This window comes from Mixophyes fleayi, chromosome 1, assembly GCF_038048845.1.
Source record: "Mixophyes fleayi isolate aMixFle1 chromosome 1, aMixFle1.hap1, whole genome shotgun sequence".
NCBI classification, from domain to species: domain Eukaryota; kingdom Metazoa; phylum Chordata; class Amphibia; order Anura; family Limnodynastidae; genus Mixophyes; species Mixophyes fleayi.
Window position 1 is genome coordinate 510,041 of NC_134402.1, and position 20,854 is coordinate 530,894.

Sequence of the window (20,854 nt, forward strand, 5' to 3'; positions counted from 1 at the left end):
CCATTCGATTGTGGGTGGTAAACTGAAGACAAACTGATTTTGATCCCGAGAGAGTTGCAAAAAGACTTCCAGAACTGTGCTATAAACTGGGACCCTCGGTCCGAGACAATGTCTTTCGGAAGGCCGTGGAGACTGAAAATATATATAATGAATAAAGTGGCCAAGCTTCTGGCATCCAGCAGCTAGGGTAGCAGTACAAAGTGTGCCATTTTGCTGAAATGGTGTCAGGTGCCGCTCGGCGGCCGCCTGCCCGTCCATATAGCGCGTCTGGTTGCCTAGCAAGTGTCCTTCCTTGGGTTTATTGTGTCCGGCTCTGGGTTACAGATGGATCCCACCAAGGTGTCGTCCATCTTGAATTGGCCTCAACCGCAGGGTCTTAAAGGTATCCAATTATTATCGGCAGTTCATCCAAGATTTCTCTTCCATTATTGCTCCAATTACAGCATTAACTAGGAGATCTGCCAATCCAAAGATATGGTCTCCAGAAGCTGTTTCTGCCTTTACTACTCTGAAAAAAGCTCTGTTCTCTCCCAGCGGGATCAACAGCGACCTTTCTTTGTGGAAGTAGACGCCTCTTCAATAGGCATTGGAGCCGTGTTATTCCAAAAGACACCTTCAGGTACCCATTCTCCATGCGGGTTCTTCTCCAGACGATTTCTTCTTAACGAGATTAATTATGGAATCGGAGACAAGGAGCTTCTCGCTATCAAAGCAGCTTTGGAGGAATGGCGACACTTATTAGAGGGCGGGCGCCTTATTTCCTGTTGCCATTTTCACAGATCACCGAAATTTGATATTCATTCGTGAAGCTCGCTGTTTGAATCCTCGGCAGGCCCGCTGGGCATCATTCTTTGCTCGCTTTAATATGATTCTTACCTTCTGTCCAGGTGCTAAAAATGGGCGGGCAGACGCTCTATCCCGTTCTTTTGATGATACAGATCGCCTGAATCCATTGATTCCCCAATGCATTAACGACCCTTCTAATATCGTTGCTATTACCAATACTGTTAAGGATGCTCCTCCCACAGGACGATCATTTGTGGAACCACAATTACGACCCAAGGTATTGCGTTGGGCCCATTCGTCCTGTATCGGGGGTCACGCTGGCATAAAGAAGACCACATTCCTTCTCTGTCGTCGTTTCTGGTGGCCTACTATACGTGCTAATATACGGGACTTTATTGCAGCATGTACCATTTGTGCCCAACACAAAACTTCCAGGAAGGTCCTTGCTGGTTTGCTCCAACCCCTGCCTACGCCTGATGCTCCTTGGGTCGTCATTGATCGATTTTATAAAATGGTGCACTTCATTCCTCTTTCAGGTCTACCTTCAGCCAGTCACTTAGCTGACACATTTATCAAAGAGATCTTCAGACTTCATGGTTGCCCAAAAGAAATCATCTCTGACAGAGGAGTTCAATTCATCTCCCGTTTCTGGAGGGCCTTCTGTAAAAAGCTGGGTACGGAGTTAAAATTCTCATCGGGGTATCACACCCAGACCAATGGTCAGACCGAGCGGATCAACCAGGATTTAGAGACTTTTCTTCGTTGCTTTACCGCTGATAATCAAAGCAGATGGTCACAATTTCTCCCCTGGGCGGAGTTCACCACGTCCATGAATCCACTGGGTTTTCTCCATTCTTTATTGTGAACGGGATGCACCCTATTATCCCAGACCCGTTTCCTAATTCGTCCTCCTCAGTTCCAGCGGTGGACTCTCTCTATCGAGAGTTCTCCCTCATTTGGGTCAAAGCTAAAGCAGCTCTGCAAAAGGCAACACAGCACCACAAGACTTTTGCAGATCGCCATCGAAGGGCTACTCCTTTATTGAAGATAGGGGATCAAGTATGGCTTTCCACTAAAGATTTAAAACTTAAGGTACTATCTATGAAAATGGCTCCACGTTTCATTGGTCCTTACGTCATCTCGCATGTCATCAATCCTGTGTGTGTCAAATTAAAGTTACCTGCCTCATTACGATGTCATAATTCCTTTCATGTGTCCTTACTTCGACCATTGGTGCTTAACAAATTCTTCATACCTCCATCTCGTCCTCCCCCAGTCCAAACCTCCTCAGGAACAGAGTTTGAGATCAGCCAGATTCTGGATGTCCGCATTCGCTACGGGCGACAACAGTTCCTTGTGCACTGGAAAGGATTTTGGTCCTGAAGAAAGATCTTGGATGGATAAACTGGACCTTCATGCTCCTCTGTTACTCAAGAGATTCCTCCAATTGAGGGGAGAAGGAGGAGGGCATACTGTCGGGCGCCGCTCGGCGGCCGCCTGCCCCTCCATATAGCGCGTCTGGTTGCCTAGCAACCAGATGCGTCACTTCCGCTCGGCCCACGGGCTACAGACCTGGAAGCGTTCCCGTTGCCAGGCAACGGGACGCTGCATGAAGTATGACAAGCGTTACGGCGCTGAAACTATGACAGCACTACAGGTGCTGAGGCTATTGGCTAGCAGGACTATTTAAGCCTCTCTTAAGCCTCTCTGGATCCCACCTCCTGTGCCAGAGTTTCAGGTCCTTTCCTGTCCTCCAGCGTTCCAATCCTGTGATTGTCTGTCTCCTGACCTTTTGCCTGTCTCCAGACTATTGCCGTATTGCCTGTGACCATTGTGACCCAGATTGCCTTGACTACCCTTTTGGATCTCCCTTTTGTACCTCGCTGTCAGAACGTTACTAACCCGGCTTGACTCACTACCCCTTCGGATTCTCCTTGTGTACCTGCATTGCCCGCACCATTGCCGAACCGGCCTGTCGGACATTTCTCTCGTGCTTTGCTATCTGACTTGTGAAAGGACCGCGACCTGCGTGTTCCCTGCAGCCGAGTCCATACCTCCTTGCGGGGGTCCCTGGTAAACACCAGGGGCACGTTAGACTCCGCACCTTCCTCCGAGTAGTGCCAACAATAGCAGGTACGCTATACTAGACGTGACAAATGGTCAACGACCACCCAGATGGTATAATGACTCGAGGACAATGGGAGGTAAACAATAAAGTCCATTGAAAGATGGGTCCAAGGCCTGCTTGGAGTAGGCAAGGGTAGCAGTTGACCAGGAGGACGGTTCCTAGAGGATTTGTTTCTGGCACATTCTGGGCAGGCGCGGACGTACTTTTCCACATCAGTAGATAACCACCAAAGCCAGCGGGAAAGTACTTTGATGGTCCTATGGATTCCAGGATGACCTGCTGAGCGGTTGTTGTGGCATTCAATGAAGACGAACTTTCTCAAATGAACCAGAACAAACAATTTATTTGTAGGAGTCTGAGCTGGAGCAATCTTTTGGAACTGGCGGAGTGTGGCCCCAAGGTCTTGAGTTAGACCGATATGAATGGAGGATAAGGGAATAATAGGTTTCAGGTCAGGAGGCTGAGGATGGCATGCTACGAAGCTCCGAGACAAAGAGTCAGCTTTGGTGTTCTTTAAACCTGGACGAAATGGGATGATGAAGTTAAACCAAGTGAAAAACAAAGCCCAGCGGGCCTGTCGGGGATTTAGAGTTTTGGCAGTCTAAATATACTGGAGGTTTTTGTGGTCAGTGAAGATTGAAATGACATGGGTTGCTCCTTTTAACCAATGCCTCCACTCTTCGAGAGCCCATTTGATGCCCAACAATTCGCAATTTCCAACATCATAATTAATCTCAGCAGATGAGAATTTCCTGGACAGATATATACAAAGATGCAATTTCTTACTTTGTGGATCTCTTTGAGAAAGAATGGCGCCTCCTCCTACATCTGAGGCATCCACTTCCACAATAAACAGGAGTTCTGGATCTGGGTGCCTAAGAACGGTGCAGACGTGAAGGCGGCTTTAAGGGCAGAAAAGCTCGCCAATGCCTCTGGAGACCAATTAGCCGTGTTAGCCCCCTTCCGGGTGAGAGCAGTGATAGGAGCCACCAGGGAAGAAAACGAGCGTATAATCCTCCGATAGTAGTTGGCGAAGCAAAGGAATCTTTGAATTGCCTTCAGGTTAGTAGGGAGTACCAAGTCCTGGATTGCATGAACTTTACTGGGGTCCATGGAGAAACCAAATGATGAGATAATATATCCTAGGAAGGTCACCCTGGAGACCTCGAACTCACATTTTTTCAATTTTGCATAAAGGTGGTGTTGGCATAACTTCTCCAGAACCTCCAGAACTTGTTGGCGGTGCTGAGACAAAGATAGAGCGTAAATTAAAATGTCATCCAAATAAACCACCACTGTTTTTCCCGGGAATTCACGTAAGACGTTGTTGATGAGGTCTTGGAATACCAGATACTCGTAATGTCCGGAGTGAGTATTGAAGGCCGTCTTCCTCTCTAATGTGTGTAAGGTTATAAGCACCTTGGAGGTCAATTTTTTAAAGAATAGTGGCAGATTTGAGCTGTTCAAATAAAGCAGAAATTGGTGGCAAGGGATATGTGTTTTTGACCGTGATTTTATTCAAGCCGCAGTAGTCTATGCATGGTCTCAGACTGCCATCATTTTTGGCCACGAAGAAACATTGGAGGGGCGGATAAATCCTTTTTTCCAGTTCTCCTGCACGTACTGTTCCATAGCTTGGGTCTCTGGGACAGATAAGGAATACAGACCCCCTTTGGGCAATTTAGAACCAGGCACGAGATCAATAGCACAGTCATAGTCCCAATGAGGCGGGAGAGAGCCAGCTTTCCTTTTACAGAAGACCACCAAAGTTCTGGTAAGGTGCAGGTAACAATTCCGATTAGGCTGTAGAACCCTAAGAGGTAGGGTCAAGCATGTGGAAGAGCACTCTGGGCTCCAACGGATGATCTCCCCTTTTTTCCAATCAATAAGGGAATTATGACTTAGAAGCCAAGGATACCCCAGAATCAATGGAGCGGAGGGACAGGTGATCAGGAAGAAAGAGACCTCCTCCGTATGGAGAGCTCCTACAGATAAGCTGACCAATGGAGTCTTAGTGAGTATTCTGCCCCCAATCAAGGGGTTACCATCCAAACCGCAGACGGTAATGCTTGAACCCAGTTTGATTTCAGGAATACCAAGAGTCTTAGCCAAGTGGATATCCAGAAAGTTACCTGCTGCACCACTATCGAGGAAGGCTGACACCTCTGTAGAATGATCTCTGAAGACTAGGCATTCAGGGACTAATAAAGAATTCTCTGAATAGATTATTTGGAGACCTAAGTGCACCTCTTCACCAGCGCTTAGGTTTAGGCGTTTCCCGACTTGATGGGACAGGAACAAACTAGGTGGCCCGATTGACCACAATACATGCAGAGGCCCAGGGAACATTCTTCAGGAGGCAGACGGTAAGCGCCCAACTGCATGGGTTCAGGGGTGCACAGAAAGTTAGAACCAGACTTTGGTGATGAGCAAGGAGGTAATGATGACTCTCATTTCCCTGTCCTTGATTTGGCGATCAATTTTGATTACAAGTTGCATCAAAATATCAAGTGAGGTTGGCGTAGGATACTGAACTAAGGAGTTCTTGATTTGTTCCGTATGGCCTAAGCGGAACTGGCTCTGCAGCGCCGGATCGTTTCACTCACTATCAGTTGACCACCGCCGGAATTCTGCACAATACTCCTCAGCAGAGCGACGCCCTTGCCTTAATGCCCCAAAAATGGGACTCACCTGAGGCCACTCTGTCTGGGTCGTCATATAGCAGACCCAAGGCCTGGAAGAAAGCATCCACGGTTTGTAAGGAGGGACTTGCTGGTGGAAGGGTGAAGGCCCAGGACTGGTGATCGCCCTGGAGTAAGGAGATTAGGATACTGACTCTCTGCTGTTCAGAGCCAGAGGAGCGTGGTCTCAGACGAAAATGTAACTTGCAACTCTCCTTAAAGTTGCGGATGGCGGATCTACTTTCAGAGAACCGATCGGGAAGGTTCAGTTTTGGCTCAGTAAAGACGCCAGAGGAGGCCTGTTGAACCTGCGGGTTTCTGGAGGACTCTTCTTGTGCTGACAAGTGATGAGAAAAACTCTGTACAAACTTGCGGGATAAGTAGCCAATGTTGGTGTCCGTCTCCCATGAGGCTAGGAAGGAGTTGAAATGTTCAATATCCCAAATGTGACAGTATTTTGGTAAGATTGATCTTGAAAGGTATATACCTCATACCAAACAGAGATATCGTTTGTTATCCATTAAGTTTGGGATCAAGATAGCTAAAGCAGAACTGTATGTTCTGATGGTAGCTGACACTAGGCATGACTCGCATATAGAAGCTAAGAAGTCCAATGCTAACTGAATTAGTGAGGGATTCCCTAGAGGGGGATGCAAGGGCTAAGTTTGTTAACAACCTAGTAATATTGCCATTCACGTACATCGGGGAATTGTCTGTAGTATGTCTAGGGTTCCCTTGTAGCAGTGCTTGGATAACCCTAGGGGGCTGATTAGAGGGAACCACACTCTGGATGGCGATACAGGGTACAGCACCACTATTTGAGGTACCCGGTCCACCCTGATTTTCTGAAGGCACTTTAGGAGAAATGCAGGGGAGGGTGAGTCTGAGGGAAAGACACTGCATTCATCCTCCATACTCCTGTCATCCATATTCTGAATACAAAGCATGGAATTTGAGTATTTATGGGGCTGGCAAAGACGTCTATTTCTAGGTTCCTGAAAGTGTGAACTATTTTCTGGAAGACTTTTCTTTTCAGTGCCACTGAGTGTAGGGTAATTCTTTTTAAGGATAGAGAATCTGCTAGTTTGTTCAGTTCCCTTGGAATGTTAGTTGCAGTCAGGATTATGTCTCTCTGAACTGCCCAGTCCCAGACTTCTAATGCATCTTTGCATAGGGGTTTTGACTTGGTGCCCCCCATTCTGTTTATATATGATACTGTGGTTGTGTTGTCCAAGCACGGCGAGACAGAGACCCCTTTTAAGTGGCTGGAGACTAGAGCTTTCAGAGCCAATTTCCCTGCTTGTAGCTCCAGTACATTTATGAACAACCGAGATACTTCAGTTGACCAATTGCCTCTTACTGCTTTTTCTTGGGAGAAACCTCCCCAACCAGTTAGGGAAGCATCTGTGGTGATTGTCATGAATGGAGGGGGCCTGGGGATACTGTCCCATTTGGACAGCTCTCTTTACTCTCCCAGAGAGATGAATGATGTCTGACCAGGAATAGCAGGCATCAATTAAAGTTCTCAGGAGACCTTGCGACCCTCTATTTAACAAGGGTACATGTCGAAAGCCAGGGGACATTGCAATCATCTTCCCAATTATTCTTACTAAGTTGCACAGAGACATTCCTGCACTTTTTTGAAGTTTTTAGAATGCAATACTTTGCGACTAGCCATTTTCACGGTGGTATGCTTTAGAAAAAGAAGGGCTATTGAGGTCGAACCCGAGAAATGTGATGGTCTTGGAAAGGGTCAGTACCGACTTTGGGATGTTCACAATGAACACCAGGTTTTCTAACAGAGAAAGCATTAAGTTTCTGTGTCTCAAAAAGATATTGATGTCAGAGTGCACTAACAGCATGTCGTCCAGGTAAATGATACATTGGACACTGATACTGGGGAGAGGTTATAGTGTAAGTGATACTGGGGGGAGGTAATAGTGTCAGTGATATTCAGGGAGGTAATAGTGTCAGTGTTACTGGGTGGAGGTAATAGTGTCAGTGATACTAGGTGGAGGTAATAGTGTCAGTGTTACTGGGGGGAGGTAATAGTGTCAGTGATACTGGGGGGAGGTAATAGTGTCAGTGATACTGGGGGGAGGTAATAGTGTCAGTGATACTGGGGGGAGGTAATAGTGTCAGTGATACTGGGGGGAGGAAATATTGTCAATGATACTGGGGAGATGTAATAGTGATACTGGGAACAGGTAATATTGTCAGTGACACTGGGAGGAGGTAATAGTGTCAGTGTTACTGAGGGGAGATAATAGTGTCAGTGATTCTGGGCGAGGTAATAGTGTCAGTGATATTCGGGGAGGTAATAGTGTCAGTGTTACTGGGGGAGGTATTAGTGTCAGTGATACTGGGGGGAGGTAATAGTGTCAGTGTTACTGGGGGGAGGTAATAGTGTCAGTGATACTTGGAGAGGTAATAGTGTCAGTGATACTGGGGACAGGTAATAGTCTCAGTGATACTTGGAGAGGTAATAGTGTCAGTGATACTGGGGGGAGGTAATAGTGTCAGTGATACTGGGGGGAGGTAATAGTGTCAGTGATACTGGGAGAGGTAATAGTGTCAGTGATACTGGGAGAGGTAATAGTGTCAGTGATACTGGGAGAGGTAACAGTGTCAGTGATACTGGGAGAGGTAACAGTGTCAGTGATACTGGGAGAGGTAACAGTGTCAGTGATACTGGAAGAGGTAATAGTGTCAGTGATACTGGGAGAGGTAATAGTGTCAGTGATACTGGGGAGAGGTAATAGTGTCAGTGATACTGGGGACAGGTAATAGTGTCAGTGATCCTGGGGAGAGGTTATAGTGTCAGTGATACTGGGGACAGGTAATAGTGTCAGTGATACTGGGAGAGGTAATAGTGTCAGTGATACTGGGAGAGGTAACAGTGTCAGTGATACTGGGGACAGGTAATAGTGTCAGTGATACTGGATAGAGGTAACAGTGTCAGTGATACTGGGGAGAGGTAACAGTGTCAGTGATACTGGGGGAGGTAATAGTGTCAGTGATACTGGGGGAGGTAACAGTGTCAGTGATACTGGGAGAGGTAATAGTGTCAGTGATACTGGGAGAGGTAACAGTGTCAGTGATACTGGGGACAGGTAATAGTGTCAGTGATACTGGGAGAGGTAACAGTGTCAGTGATACTGGATAGAGGTAACAGTGTCAGTGATACTGGGAGAGGTAACAGTGTCAGTGATACTGGGAAATGTAACAGTGTCAGTGATACTGGGGACAGGTAATAGTGTCAGTGATACTGGGAGAGGTAACAGTGTCAGTGATACTGGGAGAGGTAATAGTGTCAGTGATACTGGGGGACAGGTAATAGTGTCAGTGATACTGGGAGAGGTAACAGTGTCAGTGATACTGGATAGAGGTAACAGTGTCAGTGATACTGGGAGAGGTAACAGTGTCAGTGATACTGGGAGAGGTAACAGTGTCAGTGATACTGGGAGAGGTAACAGTGTCAGTGATACTGGAAGAGGTAATAGTGTCAGTGATACTGGGAGAGGTAATAGTGTCAGTGATACTGGGAGAGGTAATAGTGTCAGTGATACTGGGAGAGGTAATAGTGTCAGTGATACTGGGGACAGGTAATAGTGTCAGTGATACTGGGGACAGGTAATAGTGTCAGTGATACTGGGGACAGGTAATAGTGTCAGTGATACTGGATAGAGGTAACAGTGTCAGTGATACTGGATAGAGGTAACAGTGTCAGTGTTATAGGGGACAGGTAATAGTGTCAGTGATACTGGGGAGAGGTAACAGTGTCAGTGATACTGGGAGAGGTAATAGTGTCAGTGATACTGGGGAGAGGTAATAGTGTCAGTGATACTGGGGAGAGGTAATAGTGTCAGTGATACTGGGAGAGGTAATAGTGTCAGTGATACTGGGGACAAGTAATAGTGTCAGTGATACTGGGGAAGATAATAGTGTCAGTGATACTGGGGACAGGTAATAGTGTCAGTGATACTGAGAGAGGTAATAGTGTCAGTGATACTGGGTAGAGGTAATAGTGTCAGTGATACTGGGAGAGGTAATAGTGTCAGTGATACTGGGGAGAGGTAATAGTGTCAGTGATACTGGGGAGAGGTAATAGTGTCAGTGATAGTGGGGGAGGTAATAGTGTCAGTGATACTGGGGAGAGGTAATAGTGTCAGTGATAGTGGGGGAGGTAATAGTGTCAGTGATACTGGGGACAGATAATAGTGTCAGTGATACTGGGGAGAGGTAACAGTGTCAGTGATACTGGGAGAGGTAATAGTGTCAGTGATACTGGGGAGAGGTAATAGTGTCAGTGATACTGGGGGACAGGTAATAGTGTCAGTGATACTGGGGACAGGTAATAGTGTCAGTGATACTGGGGACAGGTAATAGTGTCAGTGATACTGGGACAGGTAATAGTGTCAGTGATACTGGGAGAGGTAATAGTGTCAGTGATACTGGGGAGAGGTAATAGTGTCAGTGATATTGGGAGAGGTAATAGTGTCAGTGATACTGGGGGACAGGTAATAGTGTCAGTGATACTGGGGAGAGGTAACAGTGTCAGTGATACTGGGAGAGGTAATAGTGTCAGTGATACTGGGGAGAGGTAATAGTGTCAGTGTTACTGGGAGAGGTAACAGTGTCAGTGATACTGGGGAGAGGTAATAGTGTCAGTGATAGTGGGGGAGGTAATAGTGTCAGTGATACTGGGGAGAGGTAATAGTGTCAGTGATAGTGGGGAACAGGTAATAGTGTCAGTGTTACTGGGAGAGGTAACAGTGTCAGTGATAGTGGGGGAGGTAATAGTGTCAGTGATACTGGGGAGAGGTAATAGTGTCAGTGTTACTGGGGAGAGGTAATAGTGTCAGTGATAGTGGGGGAGGTAATAGTGTCAGTGATACTGGGGAGAGGTAATAGTGTCAGTGATAGTGGGGGACAGGTAATAGTGTCAGTGATACTGGGGAGAGGTAATAGTGTCAGTGATACTGGGGAGAGGTAATAGTGTCAGTGATACTGGGAGAGGTAATAGTGTCAGTGATACTGGGAGAGGTAACAGTGTCAGTGATACTGGGGAGAGGTAATAGTGTCAGTGATACTGGGGAGAGGTAATAGTGTCAGTGATACTGGGGACAGGTAATAGTGTCAGTGGCACTGGGGGAGGTAATAGTGTCAGTGATACTGGATAGAGGTAATAGTGTCAGTGATATTGGGAACAGGTAATAGTGTCAGTGATACTGGGAGAGGTAATAGTGTCAGTGATACTGGGGAGAGGTAATAGTGTCAGTGATACTGGGGACAGGTAATAGTGTCAGTGGCACTGGGGGAGGTAATAGTGTCAGTGATACTGGATAGAGGTAATAGTGTCAGTGATATTGGGAACAGGTAATAGTGTCAGTGATACTGGGAGAGGTAATAGTGTCAGTGATACTGGGGAGAGGTAATAGTGTCAGTGGCACTGGGGGAGGTAATAGTGTCAGTGATACTGGATAGAGGTAATAGTGTCAGTGATATTGGGAACAGGTAATAGTGTCAGTGATACTGGGAGAGGTAATAGTGTCAGTGATACTGGGAGAGGTAATAGTGTCAGTGATACTGGGAGAGGTAATAGTGTCAGTGATACTGGGAGAGGTAATAGTGTCAGTGATACTGGGAGAGGTAATAGTGTCAGTGATACTGGGAGAGGTAATAGTGTCAGTGATACTGGGGAGAGGTAATAGTGTCAGTGATATTGGGAACAGGTAATAGTGTCAGTGATACTGGGAGAGGTAATAGTGTCAGTGATACTGGGAGAGGTAATAGTGTCAGTGATACTGGGAGAGGTAATAGTGTCAGTGATACTGGGAGAGGTAATAGTGTCAGTGGCACTGGGAGAGGTAATAGTGTCAGTGATACTGGGGACAGGTAATAGTGTCAGTGATACTGGGGAGAGGTAATAGTGTCAGTGATACTGGGAGAGGTAATAGTGTCAGTGATACTGGGGGACAGGTAATAGTGTCAGTGATACTGGGGACAGGTAATAGTGTCAGTGATACTGGGGGACAGGTAATAGTGTCAGTGATACTGGGGGACAGGTAATAGTGTCAGTGATACTGGGGACAGGTAATAGTGTCAGTGATACTGGGGACAGGTAATAGTGTCAGTGATACTGGGGAGAGGTAATAGTGTCAGTGATACTGGGAGAGGTAATAGTGTCAGTGATACTGGGACAGGTAATAGTGTCAGTGATACTGGGAGAGGTAATAGTGTCAGTGATACTGGGGAGAGGTAATAGTGTCAGTGATACTGGGAGAGGTAATAGTGTCAGTGATACTGGGGAGAGGTAATAGTGTCAGTGATACTGGGAGAGGTAATAGTGTCAGTGATATTGGGAACAGGTAATAGTGTCAGTGATACTGGGAGAGGTAATAGTGTCAGTGATACTGGGAGAGGTAACAGTGTCAGTAATAATGTGAGAATAGTGACAAGCATGGACAGGCAGATGGGGGAAGTACTGTGATCTGTGGGAGGTTAGGACAGTGTGATGTGTTATACAGGAAGCTGACAGAGGAGGAAGTTATTGAAAAAGCAGAAGAAGGGGGCAGGGAGAGAAAACTCTACATTTAAGTAATACAAAGTGTGAGAGAGAATCGTAAGGAATTGTAAGGAAAGTGCTCAGGATTACAGGCCGGCAGTAATCTCAGTATCTATAGAAATGTCTGTGTCTCACCCCTGCAAAGTTCACTGCAAGTTGTCAATGATTTAGGACTACACACAGGATTACTTTCAGTTTTCATCACAGCCCAGGGATGTCAGCCCCAGACAAACCATTAAAGGAGGGGCAACTTCATGTCAAACAGAACAAGTTTGGGAAGGTAAGTTACCTGTTATTTTCCATTAATATCCCCAACTCTATGAATATTCCATCTTTATACATGTCTCTCACCCACTATCCCACACCCCAATTGTGACCCACTAACTCACACCCTTTCTACCAATTACCATCATCATCATCATTTATTTATATAGCGCCACTAATTCCGCAGCGCTGTACAGAGAAGTCTCTCACATCAGTCCCTGCCCCATTGGGGTTCACAGTCTAAATCCCCTAACATACACACAGACTAAAATATTAGGGTCAATTTGATAATAGCTAATTAACCTACTAGTATGTTTTTGGAGTGTGGGAGGAAACCGAAGCACCTGGAGGAAACCCACGCAAACACGGGGAGAACATAAAAACTCCACACAGATAAGGCCATAGTCTGGAATTGAACTCATGACCCCAGCGCTGTGAGGCAGAAGTGCTAACTACTCAGCCACCGTGCTGCCCCTAGACATCTATGACACTCTCAGGTGCTAAATATAAGTGACTCATTACATCTTGTCCCATATACTGTTGATCACACCCTAAACACTGTAATGTATCTTCTGTAACTTGGACCCTAATTGCCAGTGACTCACACCCTAAACATTACCCTATAACTCACACATTACAAACCAAAACATGAATTTCCTTTCCATGAAGAAATAACCCTGAACTGGTCCATCCGAAATTCCTGCTGTGATTATTGTATCCATACTGTGACTATATATTCATACTGTAACTATATACTCATACTGTGACTATATACCCATACTGTGACTATATATTGATACTGTAACTATATACTCATACTGTAACTATATACCCATACTGTGACTATATACTCATACTGTGACTATATACTCATACTGTGACTATATATTCATACTGTAACTATATACTCATACTGTAACTATATACCCATACTGTGACTATATATTGATACTGTAACTATATACCCATACTGTGACTGTATACTCATACTGTGACTATATACTCATACTGTGACTATATATTTATACTGTAACTATATACTCATACTGTAACTATATACCCATACTGTGACTATATATTGATACTGTAACTATATACCCATACTGTGAATATATATTGATACTGTAACTATATACCCATACTGTGACTATATATTGATACTGTAACTATATACCTATACTGTAACTATATACCCATACTGTGACTATATATTGATACTGTAACTATATACCTATACTGTAACTATATACCCATACTGTGACTATATATTGATACTGTAACTATATACTCATACTGTAACTATATACTCATACTGTGACTATATATTCATACTGTAACTATATACTCATACTGTAACTATATACCCATACTGTAACTATATATTCATACTGTAACTATATACCCATACTGTGACTATATACCCATACTGTGACTATATATTCATACTGTAACTATGTATTCATACTGTGACTATATACTCATACTGTAACTATATACCCATACTGTATATACTCATACTGTAACTATATATTCATACTGTAACTGTATACCCATACTGTAACTATATACCCATACTGTAACTATATACTCATACTGTAACTATATACCCATACTGTGACTATATACCCATACTGTAACTTTATACTCATACTGTAACTATATATTCATACTGTAACTTTATACTCATACTGTAACTATATACCCATACTGTGACTATATACCCATACTGTGACTATATACTCATACTGTAACTATATACCCATACTGTGACTATATACCCATACTGTAACTATATACTCATACTGTAACTATATATTCATACTGTAACTATATATTCATACTGTAACTTTATACTCATACTGTAACTATATACTCATACTGTAACTTTATACATATACTGTAACTATATATCCATACTGTAACTATATATCCATACTGTAACTATATATTCATACTGTGACTGTATACTCATACTGTGACTATATACTCATACTGTAACTATATATCCATACTGTGACTATATATTCATACTGTGACAGTATACCCATACTGTGACAGTATACCCGTACTGTGACTGTATACACGTACTGTAACTATATACCCATACTGTAACTATATATTCATACTTTGACTGTATACTCATACTGTAACTATGGGGCACATTTATCAATCATTGGCAGAAATGAGAAATAGTTATCAATCCTTATCGCATGGATAAGGATTGAACTATTTCTCAAATTTATTAAAAACGGATCACAGAAACAGCATTTTCATACTTACCCTGCCTCTTCAGGACGCTCTGTCTCAGGAGCTCCTACTGGTCATCTTTGTTCCTCTTCTTCCTTCAATTGCGCATGTGCAGTGCGAAGAACTGCACATGCACACAAAGATCCCCACTCTTTCTCTGCAATTCTGCGAGCGTCAGGCATGGTAGAAAACTCAAATAATCCAAATGGAGTGGTGAATGCGGACCGCTCCTGTGACTCCCTGGTAAGGGGTATCTGCCAGTAATTCTTACAAAGGTCCAACGTGGAAAAATAGCTAGCTGGCCCCCGCCTGTCTAACAGCTCATCTACCCGGGGCATGGGATACGTGTCTGTCACCGTCACTTTGTTTAGTTTCCTATAATCCACCCAGAAGCGTGTACTCCGGTCTTTCTTGGGCACAAACACCACACTGGCCGCCCAGGGACTACTGGATGGTATAATGACCCGCGGTGCCAGCATTTCATCAACCTCTTTTTTGATCATGTCAAGCTCCTTGGGACTCACTCGATACGTGGGTTGTCGAATAGGCCGAGCCTCCCCGGTGTCGACATAATGGGTTACTACATGAGTGCGCCCAGGCCTGCTGGTGAACTGAGGCCGCACTACCTCTAATACTCCCTTCATCTGTTGAGTCTGGTCTCCTGTTAACTGCTGGCCTATGGGCACCGCCTCCACCCGTAGGTCTTTTTTGGTTGCTGCGAGAATGTCGGGTATGGGGTCAGTCTCGGGGTCGTCCAGAGGTGGACAGCAGATTGCCACGGCCCCTATTTCCCTGGTGATGTACTCTATTAACCCACTAATGTTATAGGTACCCACCCGCTTCCCGGTTCGATCTAATGCAATACTATAATCTACCCGGACCTGTCGGTCCACTATGGTATAGGGCCCTGCCCAGGTTGCCTGTAACTTGTAACTAGCACCATCACTTTCTGTCGAACTTCTTACACCCTTTCTCGAGCCTCCTGGTTGTAATAATGGTGCGCCCCCATAGTATGGTCATGAGCGAGCTGCAAGAACCTCTGCAGTCTATCCCTCATTGGCACCACATATTTCAAGACTGGAACCTCAGGTTCCTGGAATGACCCATCCCAGCTTTCCCGGACTAGGTTGAGAGGTCCCCGTGACCTTCGAACATATAATAACTCAAAAGGAGAGAACCCAGTAGAATCTTGCTGCACTTTGCGGAATGCGAATCATAGCTGCTGAAATGACTTCTCCCTGTCTCCCCCCTCCGACTCGGCATATGCCGGCAGCAACTGCTTAAGGGTCCCATTAAATCTCTCGCAAAGACCGTTAGTCTGGGGATGGTAGGGGGTTGTGCGTGAGGGATGGACCCCAAATTGGTCCCATACTGTCTGCAGCAAGTCCCCTTGAAATTGTGTCCCCTGGTCGGTGACTACTTCTTGAGAGAATCCTACATGGCTAAAGATATCCATGAGAGCCTGGGCAATATGTTCAGCATCTATGGATGCTAGTGCCACTGCCTCGGGGTATCTAGTCGCATAGTCGACTACGTTCAGGATGTACTTCTTCCCTGTTCGGCTAGATTTCTTAAAAGGTCCCACAATGTCCATGGCTACCCTCCTAAACGGCTCACCTATGATGGGCATGGACTGTAGGAGGATCCGACGTGGGGGTCCCCCGAGGTATTGGCATACATCGCATGAGGACCTTTAGTGTTTGACCTCATGGTTAACTCCAGGCCAAAATAAATGTCGTAGCAACCATGCACGGGTTTTACAAACCCCTAGGTGGCCAGCTAGGGGGATGTCATGGGCTAGTGCTAGTAACCAGCAACGGTACTGCTGGGGAACAAACAGCTGTTTCCTAGCCACTCCTGGCTCTAGAGGGTCAGCCTTGGTGGGCATCCGGTAAAACTTCCCTACTTCTCACATGATCCTATCCTCCTGAGATCCCCAATCAGTCCTTTCCACTGCACTGCAAAGACCGTCTAAGGATGGGTCAGTCTGTTGGGCTTCCCTAACTCCTATCTACCTCCCCCAGATTCATGTCAATGTCAGGTAAGTCTGTACAGCGTTACTCACCGACAGCGGTTCAGGTGGTATGACAGCTGATCCAACAGGGACTTCTGGTGCTGGTATAGGTGGGTCCTCAGGAGCTGTCTCCAAAGCCCGTGCTCGACTCCGTGTGATAGCTGCCCCAAAGTAACTGGCCAATCTACCCCCCAGATCATTCTACAGAATAACGTGGTTAGTTAATCCATCCAAAAGTCCCATATTCACCTCCCCTTGGCCCCAATCCAAAGGAACGCTGGCCATGGCGATAAATGTAATCTAGCCTCCCGCCATCGAAATTTTGATTTTCCGGTTCTTTAGCCATCGATTAGGTGTGACTAAACTGGACCGTATCAGGGGTAATAGAAGCCCCAGAGTCCGTGCAGTTCCTGGCCATTCAGTTTTACAGGCTGCAGATGTTCCTTCATATTTGCAGGGGTACCCTTCCCGATTGCCGCTAACACCTCCACCTGATAGATTACTTCCTCTGCCTCTTGTGCATCAGGATCATAGGACCCCTCCCCACCCTCAATTGATGTTCCTGGGCACACTGACACTCGGGACACAGATGGTCTCAATCCAAATAATGGTCTTCCTCTCCATGGGCAATTTCTTTGTGTGTGTCCCGGTTGTTGGCAAGTGTAGCAAGTCCTAGGGTCGGATACTGCTGGACCATGTGGTCTGGGCACACTAGAGTGCACAGCTGGGGTACGTGGCAGCATGGGATGTGATGTAGCTTGATCGGGTGGGGTCCTTCGAATAGTCGCCCATTCACCTCCGCTAGGTCCCCTCCATTGGGGATGGGTTGTCAGGAATTCATAGGCTAATGCTGCTGCTTTCTCTGGGGTAGTGGGATTTCTGTCCACCACCCACTCTAATTTCTGGAGCCATTTTATCATTAGCTGCTCAAATATAGAGATGTTTTTAATGTCCGTTAAGGTTGTGACTTGCTTCCCTTCTAGCCACCGATTACAGTTTCTTTGCAATAAACTACTAAATTCCGTATAAGAAGAGTCACTGCTTCTTACCATGGTTCTGAACTTAATGCTGTAGGATTCAGGGGTGACGACATATCGAGCCAACAATACTTTGCGAATCTCCTGGTAGTCTCTTCCTCGCTCTGGGCTCGGGGCATGGTATGCCTCCTGCTCTCAGCCCATCAAACTAGGTATGAAATACTTCGTCCACTCTGCCACAGGTATATCATGCATTGCCATAATGGACTCAAATAACTGAAAGTGAGTGTCAATGTCCGTGGCTGATTCCACAAAGCCTGATCCACCGTGATATCCCAATCGTGGCGTCTGTCTTCCTTCCAATACTGGCACTGATGCCACTGCAGGTACCACAACCAGTCTACCCACAGCTGCTACCAATACTGCTGCCCTCTCATGTGCGGCAGCTCCTGGTCCAAGTACATCCAACCAAATCTGCAGCTGTTCCGTGTTGCCGACGATTATTGCAGCTGCCTGAGTTGTCATCCCCCGGTTCCATTACTGAGTTGCCCTGTCGGGTCCTGAACCGCGTCCTCCTCACCAGGGTTTTCTATGTGCCACTAAGCCAATTTTTCGATTAGGGACCCCCTGGTATCAGTTGAGTTGATTTCAATTTTTCTTGCCTGACAAAGTTCCTGCAGGATTCCTTTCTTGGTGTTTCTGTATGTTTGTGCTGCTGTCTCCATTCTGCTGTGCCTTTCCAATTCTGTGCTTGTCACTGAGTGATCCCACTACTTGCCACCAAATGTGAAGATACGTGGTTCCCAAATCACTCAGACACGGAATCAGTGTTAAAATAGAAGGATGATTGTGACAGGATGGACCGCCTATGCCACCCTGTCTGTTGTTGCTGGGAACAGGCTGGGCTTACTTTGCCACCATTCCCTTCCGTTATCTAAAAAGCGCCCTCTTGCCGCAGTAGGAGGGGCTTATACGAGCTGCCACCACTGGACTCCTTACCGGCATCCACTACCGGGTTTCTTGTGGGTAAATGACGCTGCTAGCATATCTCGTTGCTGGTGTACCTGGGCTGGTACTCCTGACCTCTTACTGTGGATCAGGGTTGCTGTGAATGGATCCCTCCCTGGCCTATCACACTGACCAGGGCTGCTGGGTAGCAGGCAGAGCGGTGGTACTGGAAACACTTGGGTCCAAACCTCAGAACAGCCGGCGAACAGATTAGATTTAGGGATTAATCTGTAGGTCACAGGAATACAGTAATATTGAAGATGTTTTCAAGCAGGTCTTGAAGCAAGATGTTTATTTGCTCACACTGGTTTGAGGTACCAGTGTGACCAGGTCAAATGTTGAAATGAGAAGAACACCTTACATGCTCACACAGCTCATCTTTTATACAGTTCAGAAATAGTCTATTTTAAGAATCAGGATGTACCCTGCTTCCCAAAACATAGATTTACATGCATTTCAAGGCTAACAAAATGTACACTTATCTATGAAATTCACTCTGTGCAAAAGGCCACAGAGTAACGACCCCCTGCAGGTCCTTTGGCCAGAGCAGACGTGACACTTCATCACAAAAACTTCGTTAGCACTTTCTGCTATCAGACTCCCTTGCACATATGCCTAATTGGAGGTTTCCACTAGCAACCTTACAAATCCTAAACAATGACACTTCCATACTAAATACATCCCAATACACAAGACCTCCATCCACAAAGGCCTGTATAAGATATATGCATCAGAAATAAGGCTTATCCTTTAGTAAGGTGAAAACAGGAAAGACCAGTTTCTAGCTTGGTCTCAGAAATAATGATTTCCTATCTCAGAATATATACAATATTAAATAAGTGCATATGCAATTATATAAATATGCGCTCTGCGCTATTTCCCTTAAATAAATTGATACCATAAATTATTTATGAGTGAATGATTTATTCTGCAGAACAGGATTAAATGCAGCATGGTCCCTTAACGATAGCAGGCCCAACAAGTGAGGAAATCAGTTCAAATAAATCCAGTGAAATTGGTTCCACAGCGCATATCTGGCAGAGCATCACCTCTTGACCAAAGTCAGTCACATACATGTCCAGCTCCCAGGGTAGCCTCTTATCACCTCTGCCTGTCCAGGGGAGTTGCAAAAGGTCTCGATTGGTGGGCTGCTTACACTATCCAGCCCCCTCTCCTACCTCCCCAATTGTCTTCCCTCAGGTGACCCCCTGCTGGGTCCGGCTCCTGGCTGGCTGTATCGCTCACTAGTGGACAATAGGGAGCAAACAGAAATAACAATGGTAGCTTAATTCACTCAACTCCTGAGTGTTCCCTGTGGAGGTGGAATTTAACCCCTGAAGTACTTTTCCAAGGAGATGTTTGTCACGGGCACTAGGAGTCTTTGCCCAGGATATCACCAGATGATAGACTTACCAGAGTAATATAGCTGGTACTATGGTTCTCTGGTAGCAGGGTGACAACGGAACAGGAGAAACAGCAGATGGTGAGAGAATGCTCAAGCAAAGTCTATGACTAACAGCAACTGGTAATGAGTAGATGAATGTACACAAGGAACCAGATGGACAAGGAAACGTGAGGAGAGTCAGTGGTCTGCGTATAGCAAGTTGTACCACTGCTATAGTGAGGAGGAATGTCCAGGAGTAGCGAGGAGGTAGTGAGAGTCGGCGGTCTGCGTATAGCAAGTTGTACCGCTGTCTATAGTGAAGGAATGGAATCCAGGTGCAAGTAGGTAACGGGGAAGTCAGTGGTCTGCGTATAGCAAGTTGTACCACTGCTTATGTGAGAGGATACTTGAAACTGGTGTCACAGGGAACAGGAGTCAGTGGTTTGTGTCAGCAAGTTGTACCGCTGATATATATATGTGAGGAGGGGCACGAGGAGATGAATGTAAAGCAGAGTATACACGGGGCACACAGAACTTGATCCCACGATGATATCCACAATACAACGATAACTGACAAGCACTGCTTGAAGTATACAAAGTCACAATAGCTATCCAGGCAATAGGAAACAAAGTCAATGGTAACAATAGCTTCAGTGGATAAGAGGCTCCAGAGGAGAACACAACTCAATCCAGATGGATATGCAATACAAAAGCAAAGTCACTGGAAAGTATGCATACCGCGGTTCAGGAGAGCAGGCTGTCAGAGAGACGTGCAGGGATACCTGAACGGCTGAAGG

General features: G+C 45.7%; 1 protein-coding gene across 1 annotated transcript in view; it reads left to right on the plus strand.

Annotated features, from left to right (window-relative positions):
- Positions 1 to 12,117: 12,117 nt before the first annotated feature.
- Positions 12,118 to 20,854, plus strand: part of DOK1 (docking protein 1) — a 57,772-nt gene continuing 49,035 nt past the window's right edge. Inside the window, exon 1 of the mRNA XM_075178304.1 lies at positions 12,118 to 12,443. Coding sequence (XP_075034405.1) covers positions 12,378 to 12,443 — 66 coding nt within the window. The 5' untranslated portion in view covers positions 12,118 to 12,377. The remainder of the gene's footprint in view (positions 12,444 to 20,854) is intronic.